At 35.4% G+C, this 14983-nt stretch overlaps 1 protein-coding gene across 1 annotated transcript in view; it reads right to left on the reverse strand.

Moving 5' to 3' along the window:
• Positions 1 to 14983, reverse strand: part of LRP1B (LDL receptor related protein 1B) — a 506665-nt gene that overhangs the window by 77685 nt on the left and 413997 nt on the right. The window contains exons 61-66 of the mRNA XM_051810328.1: positions 10396 to 10584; positions 9456 to 9604; positions 6334 to 6427; positions 4923 to 5039; positions 4633 to 4752; positions 1800 to 1919 (exon numbers count right to left, since the gene is read on the reverse strand). Of these exons, the coding sequence (XP_051666288.1) occupies positions 1800 to 1919; positions 4633 to 4752; positions 4923 to 5039; positions 6334 to 6427; positions 9456 to 9604; positions 10396 to 10584 (789 nt within the window). The remainder of the gene's footprint in view (positions 1 to 1799; positions 1920 to 4632; positions 4753 to 4922; positions 5040 to 6333; positions 6428 to 9455; positions 9605 to 10395; positions 10585 to 14983) is intronic.

The following is a 14983-nucleotide window of genomic DNA, read 5'->3' on the forward strand; positions in this document are numbered from 1 at the left end:
TGACTTACTGTGAAATACCTATTATAAATACAAATTTTCCTGTTCACTATTAGTTTTATTTTTTTCTCCTTGCTTTTAAGTTTCGTGTCTTAAGGATATTATTAGATTAATTATTTTGAAACTGTGCTGTATGAGTTGGTCTTGGATGGGTAAGTCAGAATATGAACCCACAGTTTGGAAGCTTGGAAAGTTGCCAATAGTGGAAAAAAAACCAGCTTGTTGGAGATCAAGGTGATGTGGAACAGTGCAGGAAAAAGCAGCTGTGAAGTGGCTCAGAAACTGAACAGTGCAGGGTTGGTTCTGTGATATCCCAGAAGAGGACACAAAGCGTCTCTGTGGCAAAGGTTCATCTCCTTTGCATTCACTGTTTCTTCAAGCCAAATTGATTTCTTGGATTGTAACTTCTCCCCATTTGATAGGATTTAGTTTCCCCAATCTTGACAATTCAAATTATGGTCTTGGATTTTCAGTGTTGAGGAAGAGTCCCATTTCCCAGGCATTTTTGTCACCTCCAACATTTTCATACGTGTGCTGGTGTCAATTGCTTGAAAGATATCCATGGAAAACTGGATGTTCCTCAGTGCTTTGTCCTTGACTATGGCCTGTAGTTTTGTTACTCTGTTTTTCCAGAGATAGCATAAACCTGTCCAGATTCATGAGTTTCATCAAACCATTTACTGATGCATAATGAATAATGAGGAGAGATTTGTACGATCCACACTATTTGTCTTGTCCTGTTCCATCTCAGAAAATTTTTCTCTATTTTCCTTTGTAGAACTGTCTTGAAAATTTCATAAGGTTTTCTGTTCATTAGTGTGTGTTTTGCATGGACATCCACATTCACTGATTTTCTGACAATAATGATCCACTCATTCTGCCTCTGATTATCTGTAATCCATTTCCCAGGTAGAGTATTTAAATTTATTATTTTCTCTCATTTACAACAAAAAGAGCTGACTCAGTACTTTCAAACAATGCAAGCAATGAGTGAGAACAACTACTACTACTATGAATATAAAGTGGGATCTCTTTTTTTCCCAAGTGATAGTTAATTGTTACTGAGTCTAAAATAACCCACCTCAGTGGGTTAGAACACTGTGGTTCTGGATGCTGTGTAAAATCTGACATAAACTGGGGCTTGGTTTGGTTATGGTGCAATCCTATCCTCAACCTTCTCTGTAGAGGATCTGCTTCCTCAAACTATCACATTTAAGTACAGAAGTTCCATAAGCATCACAGATTCTTGGAAAAGTCCTATGGGGATGTAAAGTTTGTGAAGTGGTTTGTTAGGGCACCTAACGCCCTGGAGCTCACACAGCAAAGCAAAAGTTGGTCATGTCAAGTTGGAATCTGCTCTGGACCCTTCTCTACAGCCAGCCTTAACTAATAGGATTTTCAAATTATATTCAAATTCTATTTTCACTATCTATGATATTCAGCATCCACAAAGTATGCAGACTGAACTGACAGAAACTGGACAACACTGTGAGAAATAAAAAGAATGTCATTATATCCTATGAAAGTCACAATATTCTATGCCATTATGCTTCAAAATTCCAAATGAGATACTCATTTGCAGCTCCTGCCAATAAAACAGTAGCACAATATGAATTTTATAAACTACTCATAAAAGATTACCATCCAGCAAGAACTGGATGAGCCAGGTACACCTACAATATCAAACAGGTATAATCATACACTGAAAGAGGACAAAAACAGTGGAATAATTATTGCCTTTTGCTACCTTTTTAAAAAATTTCAAGCTACAGTAACATATTCAAAACCACTGGCATACTCACCACAGTTAGCTTCATCTGATCCATCAGCACAATCTGGGTCTTCATCACATACCCACAGTTTGGAAATGCAGTGCTTTGTTGTTTTACACTGGAAATGGTCTGGAGAACAACTGTTTTCAGCTTTAAATGAAAGAATTCCAAATCAAAACTAGAAATATCCACTAATATTCAAGATACTTGTTTTAAAGAAAAAATATTAAGGATTTAAAATTCAGAAATTAGATACCTCTGGCATAATTTATTCAACATCTATAAGAAAACAGCATTCAGGTTCATACTGTTTATCATTTTGTCATTTTTTATATATTATTTTATCTAAAAGACTAAAGTAAGGAAAATATAATAAAGGATTTCTTGTGATATTCTTTAAACAACAAATATACTTAACACTGATACAATCAAACCACTTTAGCAAAAATCGGATAAGATTTTTTTTTTCAACTTCATAAAAGACCAGTTATCAATTCTGAAAGTCAATTTGAAAGGCTTAGGCAGCTCTCAAAGCCTTGATCGAAAAAGGAATCAAAATTATGTACAATTTTGGTGAAATTATGTGCTTATGAAATTATGAAATTGGGTAAATGGTGAGAAAAGTGTGACAAATATTTCACTTTATCAGTTTAGCAGAATGATTTTTTGAATGAATCCTATAGCAAGATAAAGATGCAAAGATGCAGTTGACTTTTCAGCTGATTTTTAAGGATGCTCCAAGTTAAAGCTGCATTAACCTTAGAACAGACATTTGACAACAGAAAAGATCCTGGGTGCAGTCAGTGACTGTAGATGACTCTTTCACAAGCACATACATCAGACCTTACTATTTCTCAAACTTTTATAACTGAGAGGAGAGAGACAAGATGAATAAAGGACCTCTACCCAGACTGGACTGTGAGTAAGCTATTTGTGACCAGATGCATAAGGATTTCTTTAGAAACAAGCATATGTACACGAATCCCTAAATCATTTTAAACTGAACTGAATGTAGGTAGAAAGCAGTAGGATCTAAATCTTGATAATGTTTTCCCACATGAATGTTTGTCCCACTTTTACCTAAGGAACTCCGTAAGTTCTTTGACAAACTTTCCTATTCCTGTTGAAAAGCAATTTCCTCCCTGATGATATTCTTTTTTCCTGGGTTTGGCAAGATGAAAAATTTTAAGTATGCTAAAAGTTGGTGTATTATTTCCTCCAGTGTAACATTTCCACAAACCTGGATAAGTTCCTAACTATACTTTGAACAAATAATTCTAATTCTCATCTAGCACACCTCAGCAGGGTATTTGAAATTGCTTTACAAGGAAGACCAGCATAATTACCTCTGTTTTATATATGGGAAGCCTTCAGTATCAAGTGTGACTCCTTCAAAGTCAACTGATAAATAAAACAAAACAGTGGCAGAGCTGAAAAAAGGTGTGCATTTTATGGATCCTAGTCTGGTGAAATCAGAACAAACAAGATAATCTCATCTGTTACTTGTTTTCTGATAGAAGCCCAAGTAATATGAACCCTGTGATAAACCCGCTTAAAATCTCCCTTTTTGTAATCTCCCCAAAGTCCGTTGGAGAATTTTCAGAAGCCACAAGCAGGGTTTTATTAAAAGAAAATGAGTACACTTAACTTTCCTAAAAGAGAAGATAATGAAGTCGAGGTAAGACACAACGAAAATAGAAAAATGTATATGATTAACCTCTCCTGCTCCCCACTGGGTCTTGGTAGGTGGGTTGATGGCTGAGTTTCAGACACTCAAAAGTGTCACAGCAGACTGTTCTGTTCTTATTAATCCCCAGGATGCTGCCAACTCCATCACTGTTGATCCTGGCCCTGACTATCCCACAGTTTCTGAGCACTGCTGTGCTGCAGACTCTGCTGCTCTGATTTAACTTCTGCCAGCTACACCTCAAGGTTCTGGGAACCTTCCATATACCACATGCAACTCTTTCCAAGATAAAAAGCAATCCCTCCAAAGTTTCACAGGAGTTTACCTGACACCATTTAATCAGTTTTTTAAAGAAACCTAAAATGCAAACCAACATATAATATTATCTGTCAGAGGCTACACCTCTCCTGAGTTGTTTGGAAGACTGACATTAAACGTGACCATCAACAAAGCCTTTGTATCCTTGGCAACCTGTCCCTTGGATAAGGGGATGTTCTTTGCAGAAATGCAGCCCATGTAAACCTTGAGAAAGCTAATTCAGAATAAGCAGCTTAGATCAGCAGTAGATCTGAGTAATGAACTGAGTGAAAGAAGAAGCCATATTTCAAGACAGCCCCATCATCTTAATTACCAAATGATCAAAGACAAGCTATTCAATAGATTCCATTTTAAATCTGAAAGTATTTTCTCTACCTATATGCAAAAAATATGGAGTGAAAATGAACTTATGAAAAGTTAGTTGCATTAAAAGCTGAGCAAGTGCAAATCCAGTTACGTAGGTAAATTAATGAAGAGGTTCCCAAGGGATAGGGAATAGAAAAGGTAAAAATACTTAATCAAAAAAAAAAGGATGTAGAAGGAGTTTTGGATATAGAGCTTTTCCAACAAAAGATGCCGAAAATTATCTTCTTCCACAGAAATGCATTGCTGCAAGGCACAGCAGATGAAAGGCTCAAAAGGATGAGTCATTTGCGAGGTGGTTAAGAGTAAAACAGATGTTTCAGCCTAAGTCAAAACCCCAATTAAATGCCTGAAATTGTTTATACCTCCCTCTTCTTTGCAATGACTTTAAAAAACTGAGGTTTGTTTGCATGGTCTAAAATTATTTTCTATAGAGGATATTTGCAGTATTTTATATCTTTTACTCCAGTTCCTTGTTTAAAACCAGCTACTTACGACAGTCTCTTTCATCTTCTTCATCACCACAGTCATCCTGTCCATTGCATCTCAGGTTTATTGGAATACACTTCTGAGTTTTTGTGCACTTGAACTGACCAGACAGACACACATGTGTGTCTGTAAATTAAAAGAATAACAAGTTAAAAAGATTAAAAGTTAAAGATTAAAAGGTTCAAAACTTAAAAGGTAAATGAAAAAAAAAAAACAGTTTCTTGACAGAGTGGAAAGCGTGGCATTTAAATCAGTTTAGCATGCTTCTGAAGCCTACAATGTATATAATTACCTACCACAGTTCAGTTCATCAGAATTGTCCCCACAGTCATTCTCTCCATCACAGATAAAGGCTGGAAGAGCACAAAGTCCAGTTCCACATTGAAAACGTCCTGGCTGACATCTGAATTCAGCTGAGGAAAAAAAAAACTGCTTATGAATACTATCAGAGGGACGGGTAAAGTATCAATAGTGCTGTTCTTCCTCTATGAACTAACCAAAAGAACCTATAAACTTTCATATTTGCCCATACAATCTCAATCTGAGTATATATTAGTAACTCCAACATACACATATTATTGCAAAACTAATTTCAAAGCCTGACATTTTAAATGTGCCTAACTGTAGCTACAGTATTAATGGTACAGAGTGAAACCCCCTGCAGGTCGGTGCTTACTGCAGGCTCAACAGAGACTTGCAATTTAGGATCTAAACACTTGACTTCAAGTCTGTGTGTAAGAAACTCGCTATCCCAGCTGTAATTCTATTTCCCAAGAAAGGCTTAACACTGTTCCTTCTCCTGGTCACTGTCATTTGAGTCAATGAGCAATTATGTACCTCTGTAGCAATATTTTATAAGCAGAAAGTGTAGCTTAAAATGGAATCTTATGTAGAATGTTAGTATGTTGAAGTTTGCTTCAGAGGCCTCTGTAGCAGGAAAAGAGAACTAATTATAAAACTGTAAAAACAGGGGTGAGGGATTTCAGTACAAAACCCCAAAATTAACTGTTAATTAACTGGAAGATTGTAGAATACATAGTAGAGCACGTTTATATATAAGCTTAAGAGAACAAGGGAAAATGCTGTTGCTCAGAAAACTGCAGTAAATAATAATAATAATAATGTGCATCTAAACTTCTACAATTGCAATGAAACACAAGCAAATGAGGTTAGAATTCCACATTTTTATTACATGCAAAAATAAACCTGGCAGAATTTTGTAGTTATATAAAAAATTCTGCAACCTCAGAACAGAGCTAGGAAATAAAAATCTTTAGCAAAACCATAACTGAGAGTAGCTCAGTTGGTTAGAACATGGTGATAATGCCAAGGTTGTGGGTTTGATCCCTGGATGGGCCATTAACTTTCAAGCTGGACTTGATGCTTCTTGTGAGTCCCTTCCAATCCAGAATATTCTGTCACTTGCTTTTAACTGGGATGAAGTAAAAGTTTAAAAGATGAAAAACAACGCATGATTTTCCAAAGAACTTGAAAGACTTTGAATAGACATGAATTAATGATAATCTTTTACAGGCTGACAAAGAAGAGCCTGCACCCCTTTTTAAATTTGACAGAAACCAAGGAACAGAAAACACTGCTGGCAAAGAGAAGTGTTCAAAAGTAATCCTCTTTCTTACATCTGTAATGCATTATACTTGATTCGGACCCTACTGATACAACTGGGCTCCAAATTCAGGATGCACTTACGGCATTCCGGAGGCTCGTCGGAGCCATCCCCACAGTCATCCACAGTGTCACACTTCCACCAGAACGGGATGCACTTGTCAGTTTTGCAACGGAACTGGAAGAGGAAGGAGAGAAGGAGAAAAGGCTTTCAGATGAATACTTCTTAATTCACTTATAAATAGAAATAGTAGTTTACGAAAACTAGATTCACTGTTTAAGTCATTATTCCATTAATGAATTCTAGCTGTTAATTTTACAAAACTTGTATTTTAAATATTCTTTTTTTCTGGAGATGTTTTGCGCTGAGGTTTTCACTGATAAAAGGAACTGTAGTTTCAGTGATGTTTCCACACTGCCTTACAATGCCCTGATACAAACCACTCACTGCATTTTATGCTGTCGCCTTTTAAGATCTTATTCAAAACAAGCACTTCAATTCTCAGTTGTTGTAGATTGCTGATGCAGACAGTATCATTTTTCCGGATAAACCCAAACACCCACAGTTACAAAAAAAGGCCTTAATGTGTAGTGTAGTGCATGGTATTGTTTATATTGTTTGAATTAAGTGAGCAAACCAGATATCAGGCCTTCCAGCCTTTCAAAAGGATAGAATATCTGTAGGGAAAAAAAAAAAAAAAAGAAAAATCCTTTGTAAGACTCTGGCAGTGCCTTTACTCTCTACTGAGGTGACACTGTACCTTTGTTCTGACTGAAACAGGAATGCAAACAAAACTAAGAGTAGAAATTACTTGATGAAACTTCTAGGGCTAAACCTAAACTCTGAGTAAATGTGGCTAATGCTTGGGAGAAAAACCCAAACAGATTATCAGAAAATTCTAAGATATATCGGTTTTCCTACCTGATGTCTGAAAGGAAGGAAACCAACAGATTTAAAGTGCAAGACATCTCAGTTTCTGTGACTCAGCACTATTTTTTTAATTTCTTCACATTTTAAAAATAGTTGATTATTCAATAAAGCTGTATTTAAAAGGTATATTATATTCAGCACATTGGGTCAGTTTAATCTTTTCTGCCAAGAAAAATTAGGGTTTCAAGGGCATTTATGTAGTAGGACCTATAGCTGGAGATACATCATTCTTGAACCACCTTGAGGGACATGCCCTGTAAGAGGGTAGGTTGAAAGGCAGCTGTTTATAGTTTAAAACAGCCCAACACAGGTTACACAGCTCAGAGGAGCTTCAGTAGAAGGCCAGGAAACATAGGGGACAAACAGAAACTCAGGCAATTCTCATTCTTAGTATTTTTTGCTTTCTAGCACAGTCTTTCTGATGCTTAATTGCTTTAAGGTGCCAGCCTTGCTCTGCTCACCACAATGGACTTCAGGCTGTTAAAATGACATTATGAGGTTATTTCCAGGAAATGGGTACTAACTCTTAGATGTTGTTATATGAAAATACTTGCATTCCCTTTCAAACTGAGGAGCCAGACACCCTGTAAAATCAGGAAGCAGAGTCATATGGGTCTCAAATGACTGGAATTTTGGTGCTCTAGAGTCTGATGTGGTTTGTATTAAACGATTTCTCATGTCAGATTAGCCATCACAGGATGGTCTGGACATGTGCAAGAGCAGTGTAGTGACCATCCAACTCCTTTTCATCAGAAACAGCTAACAGTGGGTATATTGTCAAGAGCGATTACATCTTCGGACCAGCTCTGATTTGACATCATCATCTGAAAATCTTAGGGAGAAAAGTGTATTTTTGCCACTGATCTCTGCCCCTTATGCCATCAGACTGATGAATTATCAAACAGTAAAAAGATTCCAAAAGTGGAAGAAAATGACAAATAATGTACAATGTAAACTGTCTGTCTGCAGCTGCTTCTTCTCCCTAACTCTGCTCTCCATCCTGTGGAATCCACAAGTGATAAAATATTGCTCCTGAAGGATACAAGATGTGATGCAATCCTTCAATTCAGATGATCAATGAATTATTTAGACAGGAACAGAGACATTCAATCAAATGTTAGCATATAAATTCACTGTGGAATAAGCTTCCAGTGTCATTTAAAAAAAAATATATAAAGAAAAAAAAGGAAAAGAGTGACTTTTCTTTTAACCAAAAAAAAATTGAGAAGCTAAATACAAGGGAAAAATAGGGGAGAAATTCCTCATTTTACAAATGTTTTACACCTTTTTTTCCCACCTCATTTCTTAATAGGAAGTAATAACAAGCCAATAAAACACAAAAGATACAATGAACATCATAAAATCACACCACCTTAAAGCAACAGAGGAAGGCAGCAGGAAGGTTTCTTATATAACAATATTACTTGAATTAAACTTTGCATCATTTATTAAGATGAACACTGTTTCCTAAAAAATACAAGTAAAACCTTTTCCTTAATGATGGAAATCATTATCATACATCATGATATAGAACGGTGTAAGAGGTCATTAGCTTACATCTAACAAAAGTGAACTGCTAGAAAAGGACATTACTAAAAATACTTTAAAGGCCATATGTACTGTAACAGTCAACCAATTAATTGTCTGGGTAGAACAATCCAAAGACTTTTATCAAAGTGGTTCTCTTATAAGAAATCAGTATGTTTTACTTCTCTACTTTATATTTTAAGAAAAAAGGCATAAATTTTTATTTCAAGTACTAGGGAATACACTGCATGCAGTTGATGGAATTGTTAATTAATTACATATTGCACCATTTCCATTTTAACTACTGGATTGTTTTAAATGCAAATCTATAATTTACCTACGTAGCTATGTTACCCATTGAACTGGACTGAGCTTGTTATCTTTTATTAATGTAAAGTTCACTCATGCATGAATCCTCCCAAATCATTGTTATATACACTTTGTATTTTTATATTTCATACAAATGTTTTTTCAAGGCAATTTTTATGGGTTTAGCAGCTGTATTTGTTCTAGTGACTGGCAGAAACATTGATGTTTGAAAGTGAACAAGTTCTGCGTTCTCCGGCAAAAAAGGCATTTGCAAGTCTGTTTTCCACTAACAGCCTTGAAGACAAAACTCTCTAAGTGCACCCAGCCTTCAGCTGCTTTGAGTGATACTTCCACATTTAAAGGGCACCAGCACTGATTATTTAAAAGCAGGGGTAATGACAGTAAAATATAATCCCTGCCCCCCCTGGCCCCCACGCACCTGACTGGCTGTGCAGTTTGACAGACACGTCTTGTTATCAGCAGCCAGGTAGAAGTTGGTGGGACAGGCACACGTGTACATCTTGTCAGGGGCCAGAAGGCACAAGTGACTGCAACCACCATTGTTTAGTGTACACACGTGTTTAGACACTGTGGACAGAGTAGGAAAATAATATCAGAGCCCATCATTCCAGTGCACCCCAGGGTATCTGCTTTACAGAGGAAGAAAGATGTATTACATGTGCTATCTTTACAATGGAATGTGTCAAATCAAAAAGCTATAGAGGGAAACTTTTCCTTTTGCCTTTAAGCTATTCTCTGTTGTATGCAAAAATTATTACTATGAGTGTAGGTTCAATACTGAAAGAATGAGAGGAAGAACAGAACACCATTTTTTTTTTAAAAAATGAGAGAAAAAATTAGCTTATCTTGGTAAAGTGCCAAATTGTATTCAGTTACAATTCAAATACAGGGACATCAGGAGATCAGACATACCACCCACATTGTCTGACATTCCCTCAGTCCAACAAGTTTCTAAATAGCAGTATTCTTCAGTATTATTAACACGAAGAATCTTGCTTTTCAAAGAATAAGGTTAAAAGTTCTTATCACACACTGTTCTCCTCTTAAAATCTGGTAACTTGTACTATAATGCAACTAAACAGTTCTGTACTTCCAGTCAGTATCTGGGTCAACTTTTAAGCACCCAAATTGCCATCTCACCACTGAACAAGATATATCACTTGTATTTAATATCAGATATGCTTACAACATTAATCACAGATTTAATTTTAAAAATGCTAATTTGAGAACTTCCACAAATTGAAACGAAAGAGAAATAAAACAATCACTGCATGTGAACAAGCTTCCACTACTCAGCACCTGGCTCCTGAGTTAAATACATCAGTGAGCTGTTTGGAAAGCAAAGACAGAATAATTACCATCAGGTTGCCTGTAAGAATGATACACCTGGATGTCTGTTATGGTGTGCCATGAGTTAATCAGTGACAGTCGATCTGATCCAGAGGTTTTGTGGGCACGGCTGAGCGATTTGGTTTTCCCGTCTGTCCAGTAGATGTAGTCTTCAAACAGTGTTAGTGCAATCACCCCTGGAATGTCTTGATTAGGGACTGCAAGAAGAGATGCTAAAATTAATGTTCACTCTTGGAAGGCTGCCAGTTAAAACATTCCATACTGCACGGGCTGACAGGTACAACTGCTGTATAATGTCTTGAGAATAACTGCCATGACAATACACCAAGCCCAGAGGGTTCTTTATTGCCAGTTACAATAAAGATGGATGGAACACAAACTCTGCTTGCTTAGAATTCCTTGGCCCAATCAGCATTAAGGAAATGAAAGAATTTCAGGTAACAAAAATCACCTCCAGATCTTAAACTAAAGACATGTTAAACTTTAAAGTGATACACAACACAATCTTGGCATAAGCCAATATCAATTTGCACTTTTAGTGGAGTAAAAGTTATTAGGAAACATCCAAAACGTAACATATACATCTCCTGATGCTCTGTGTCTAACACTCTTTAAGACAATTCATAGTGTTTTATTTCATCAAAATATACTGACAATATTGACAGGAAAAATAAGTTTTCCACTAAAATAAACATAGTAGTAAGAGGGCTTAAAAAATTATGGAAGGACAAAAGGTAGAAAAAGCTTTGGAGCATCCTTTATCCTGCTGTATACTCTTTAATCTTGAACTATTTATTCTCAGTAAACAGTAACTTTTTTTTTTTCTTTTAACATACATAGCTGTAATCATAAATGTCACAGAAGAACACCTGATCACAATAATTAATTTTTAAACTGTAATCTTTTGTTGCTGAGTCACTGTAATTATTGATAGAAATGAAAAGGCAAAGAGTAGCTGACTGTCATTTTAAGCAGCATATTCTTTACACCTTTACCTTGTTTTATTCATCTTTTTACCTGGAAAGTGATTAAATAGAGTTGGCCAATCTCAAATTACAGTTGGAATATTTCATAGCTCACTGAGATCTAATGACTGATACTGAAGATATGGAATGACAACTAAGCAAATTCAATTTTATATCCAATAGTTCTCCCAGTAGTGAACTCCAGTGCAGGGCATGTTGCCTTCTGGTCAAGCCGACCTTGCTTCTTAGACCTGAAATTATCTTCCCTTCTTGATTGTCTCCATGTACCACAGCTATCATACTGAAATTACAATATGATATTCTTTGAAAGAGCTTCATAAAATTTCTGAGAAATCAAAGAGTAATGAAATTATTTTTGGCACTCAATACATAGCTAACTTTGCCATGGTTGCTTACACATTACAGTACCCTCCAAAAAAAGCTATTATAATTTGTAGAATTCCATTGTGAAAAGTTTTCAATGAGAAATACAAATCAGCTTGATAGGGAGGCAGGAAAGAACAGTAGAAAGAGAAACTGTTACTCTGAGTGAAACCTTGAACTAATTATTTTATTTTTGCTTGAGTTCTGGAAAAATATTTGTTTTGATAAATTATGAGCCTTGCTTCTACTTTTGACATCAAATTAAATATGTCGAAGGCACTGCTCCAGTTTCTCTAAGTGTAACAAATGTGCTTTTTTCCTTTGCCTGTTTTCTCTTATTCTGATCAAAGTTAAGATTAAAATCAGAATAAAAGTGCTTGTAAAAGCCTTAATACACACAAACAGGATTTACCTAGAAAGATTATTTGGATTTCATTGTCTTTATTATTCCCTGTCAATCAAAAATACATCCTTGCTTTGGCCATCCAGGAATCACAAGTAACCACCATGTCCTGAGCACAGATGGTATAAGTAAATGCTTACTTTTGTTTCTGTATGTTCTGTATGTTTATGGGTTGCTATGCAGTTTATCCTGGCTTCAATGGATATGCATTCATCAGAATCCAGATGAAACTTTATATTCATGAACTAGAGAAGATTCAGGAGAGTAACATGTACTGCCTGAATTGCCTCATCACACCTTGCTAATAGAGAAGCTAAGTTAAGTGTGTGGCATAAAATATTAAATACTGCAGTTAGAGTACTGCATTTCAAACAATTGTTTATCGAATCAAGTACGTTTTTCTTTCATTTTTTAGAAAAGCCAATTCTGTAAAAACCAGGTTTAAAAGCTCAAATCTTTTAGTTATCTTAAAAACAAAACTACCATATCAGAAACAATGGAAGAAATATTATACTCTATGCTTTTCAAGTATTTTGAAAGAAGTATAACAGAATATATTTGTTTCTAAAAACTGCATTTCCCATTATTACCAGATAGAGGCAAAAAGCTGAAACTGTCAATGGTTTAAACACAGATTCACGTTGCAGTTTGTCCTGCCACTATTTCTTAGTTCTGAGTAACTTCGAAAGTTTAATGGGCTTCAGCATTAACTTTTCATTAGGTCATGATCAGCACAAACTTGATCAAAATTCTTTCAGAAGCTTGCACCATTTAAAGCTGTAAAAGCTCTTTATATCCTCTTGTGACTATGAAACTTAGAGAAAGTTATTAAAAAAAAAATTAATTAAGAAAGCAATGAATAGACTAGGTTAAAAACACAGTACAAATAAATAAATGCAAATAAAATCTACTTGAAGTAAAACACACAGAAAATAATCCAGTATAACTGGACATAAATATTTCTTATAAAAATTCAAAGATGACCATAAAAATAAATTTTTATAAAATAAGAATTAATAATAACTACATATTATGGAAACTTAAAAAATTTCCTTTAAGCTGACCATAAAACTCGATGAACTTTCTTGTAGTAGATACACCTGTAAAGATTGAGGGGAATTTCTGAAAACAGCCATTCAATAGCAGCCAATTCTGATTTAATTCACTGTTTAAGGAATAGTTCTGTCATAGTCGAATATGATTTTTCTTTTACTTTTCGTACATTATAACCAAGAGAACATAAGAACCATCGACATGTAACAGGTTACAGAATCAAAGTTCCCATCAACTCTGAATGACCAAAAAAAAAGAACACAAAACAGAGGTAATTTTATATCTTATTTTCTGATGGAACAGTGAAATAGTCTCTCATGCTGTTTATTCTTTGCCTTTGAGGATGTGAGTGTCTCAAGCTTTCCAAAATTTCAGGCAGTGACAGTTACTAATTTTTCATAAATGTACGTAGCAGGAAAAACACCCAATTTCTTCCTTCAGTCTTTCCTTTAACTTCAAGAGAGCCTCAACTGCATTACTGATCTACCTCTTCATAAATGACATACACTGGTTATATGTTCCAGTACTAATTACTAACCCTACAGCACACTTTATGCTGTGAATCACAGTTTTAAACAGGAAAGCAAGACTAATTGCTCCTCTTTCTTTGGCAAGCACTGTGAAAACAGACTGCTTTGTGCAAATTTAAAGTAAAGACAGGTTAGCCATAACTGCTAAGTACCTCTGCTTCCCCTGCATCACCTATTTGAAAACATTTAATCAAGATGTCTGCTTGAAAATCCATTAGTAAGAAAGCAATATATTCTGTTAAAGACAAAAATTACATTACACCAACATAAGGGTCAGATCTCCACCAGCAAATTCATGAAGAATTGAAATAGTCATATTATAACCAGATCCATGAGAATGGCACTCACTTAGTATAAATTAATTTCTAGAATTACCTAAGGATTCAATAGTTTATTTTTTTCTTTTAGTGTTCTTATGACAATGTCACTCTACAGGCCTCTATGAAAGTGATACAAAATAGTGCATCTCAGAACACAGATACCAGTTTTCATACACTGCAACACACATTAGGTAACATGTGTACAGAAAAAAATGCTATATTTTGTGCCACCAATGCAATCTTATTAACTGAAACTGATACTTAGATTTTCAAGACCCTGTATTACTTATTTGTTTAAAAAAACCAAAACAAACAATCACAATATTCAGCAACTTAGTCAACAATTATGAGGGACAAAAAAATGGAATGCAAGATCAGCATCCTATGTAATTTATGACAAAAAAATTGCACCTGAAGTTTACTTTTGTGATTCCCTTCCCTACCACAGCCTCCTCCTACCAGACATGAGCAAGTCCCTTGCAATCCCTTCTTTTCTAACAGGTCTTCTACTGCCATCTAATTCTCTAATGGCGTTTAATTTTATCCATAAATCATGGATTCTCTTACACTGAATGCTAATCCCAAACAGTGCTTGACCAAATAAGTAGGTGAAAAATGGGGTAAGAAAGAGGAGGCAGAAAGGAGAAGGAATGCACAGGCCTTTCAGAAAGCTGTAGAAAATAAGAGGGAGGAATGCAGACAGGAAATAAAAGGGAAAAAAAGACAAGGCTTGAACAGATCAGAAGCAGTGGGAAATAAAAATTATTAAATACTTGAAGAGAAATAAAAATGACAATAGATAACATAATAAAGGAAGATAAAGTGCTGCATGAACTTAAGAGAAAAGCAGCCCCAAGAGGCAACATGATTGTGTAGACACATGAGAAACATGACAGACTTAAAATATATGTTTGTCTCTCTCTCCTGCATTTTGTATGAAT

Source organism: Manacus candei, unplaced genomic scaffold (genome assembly GCF_025592945.1).
Source record: "Manacus candei isolate 608988 ecotype Guabito, Panama unplaced genomic scaffold, ASM2559294v1 h1tg000077l, whole genome shotgun sequence".
Classification (NCBI taxonomy): Eukaryota; Metazoa; Chordata; class Aves; order Passeriformes; family Pipridae; genus Manacus; species Manacus candei.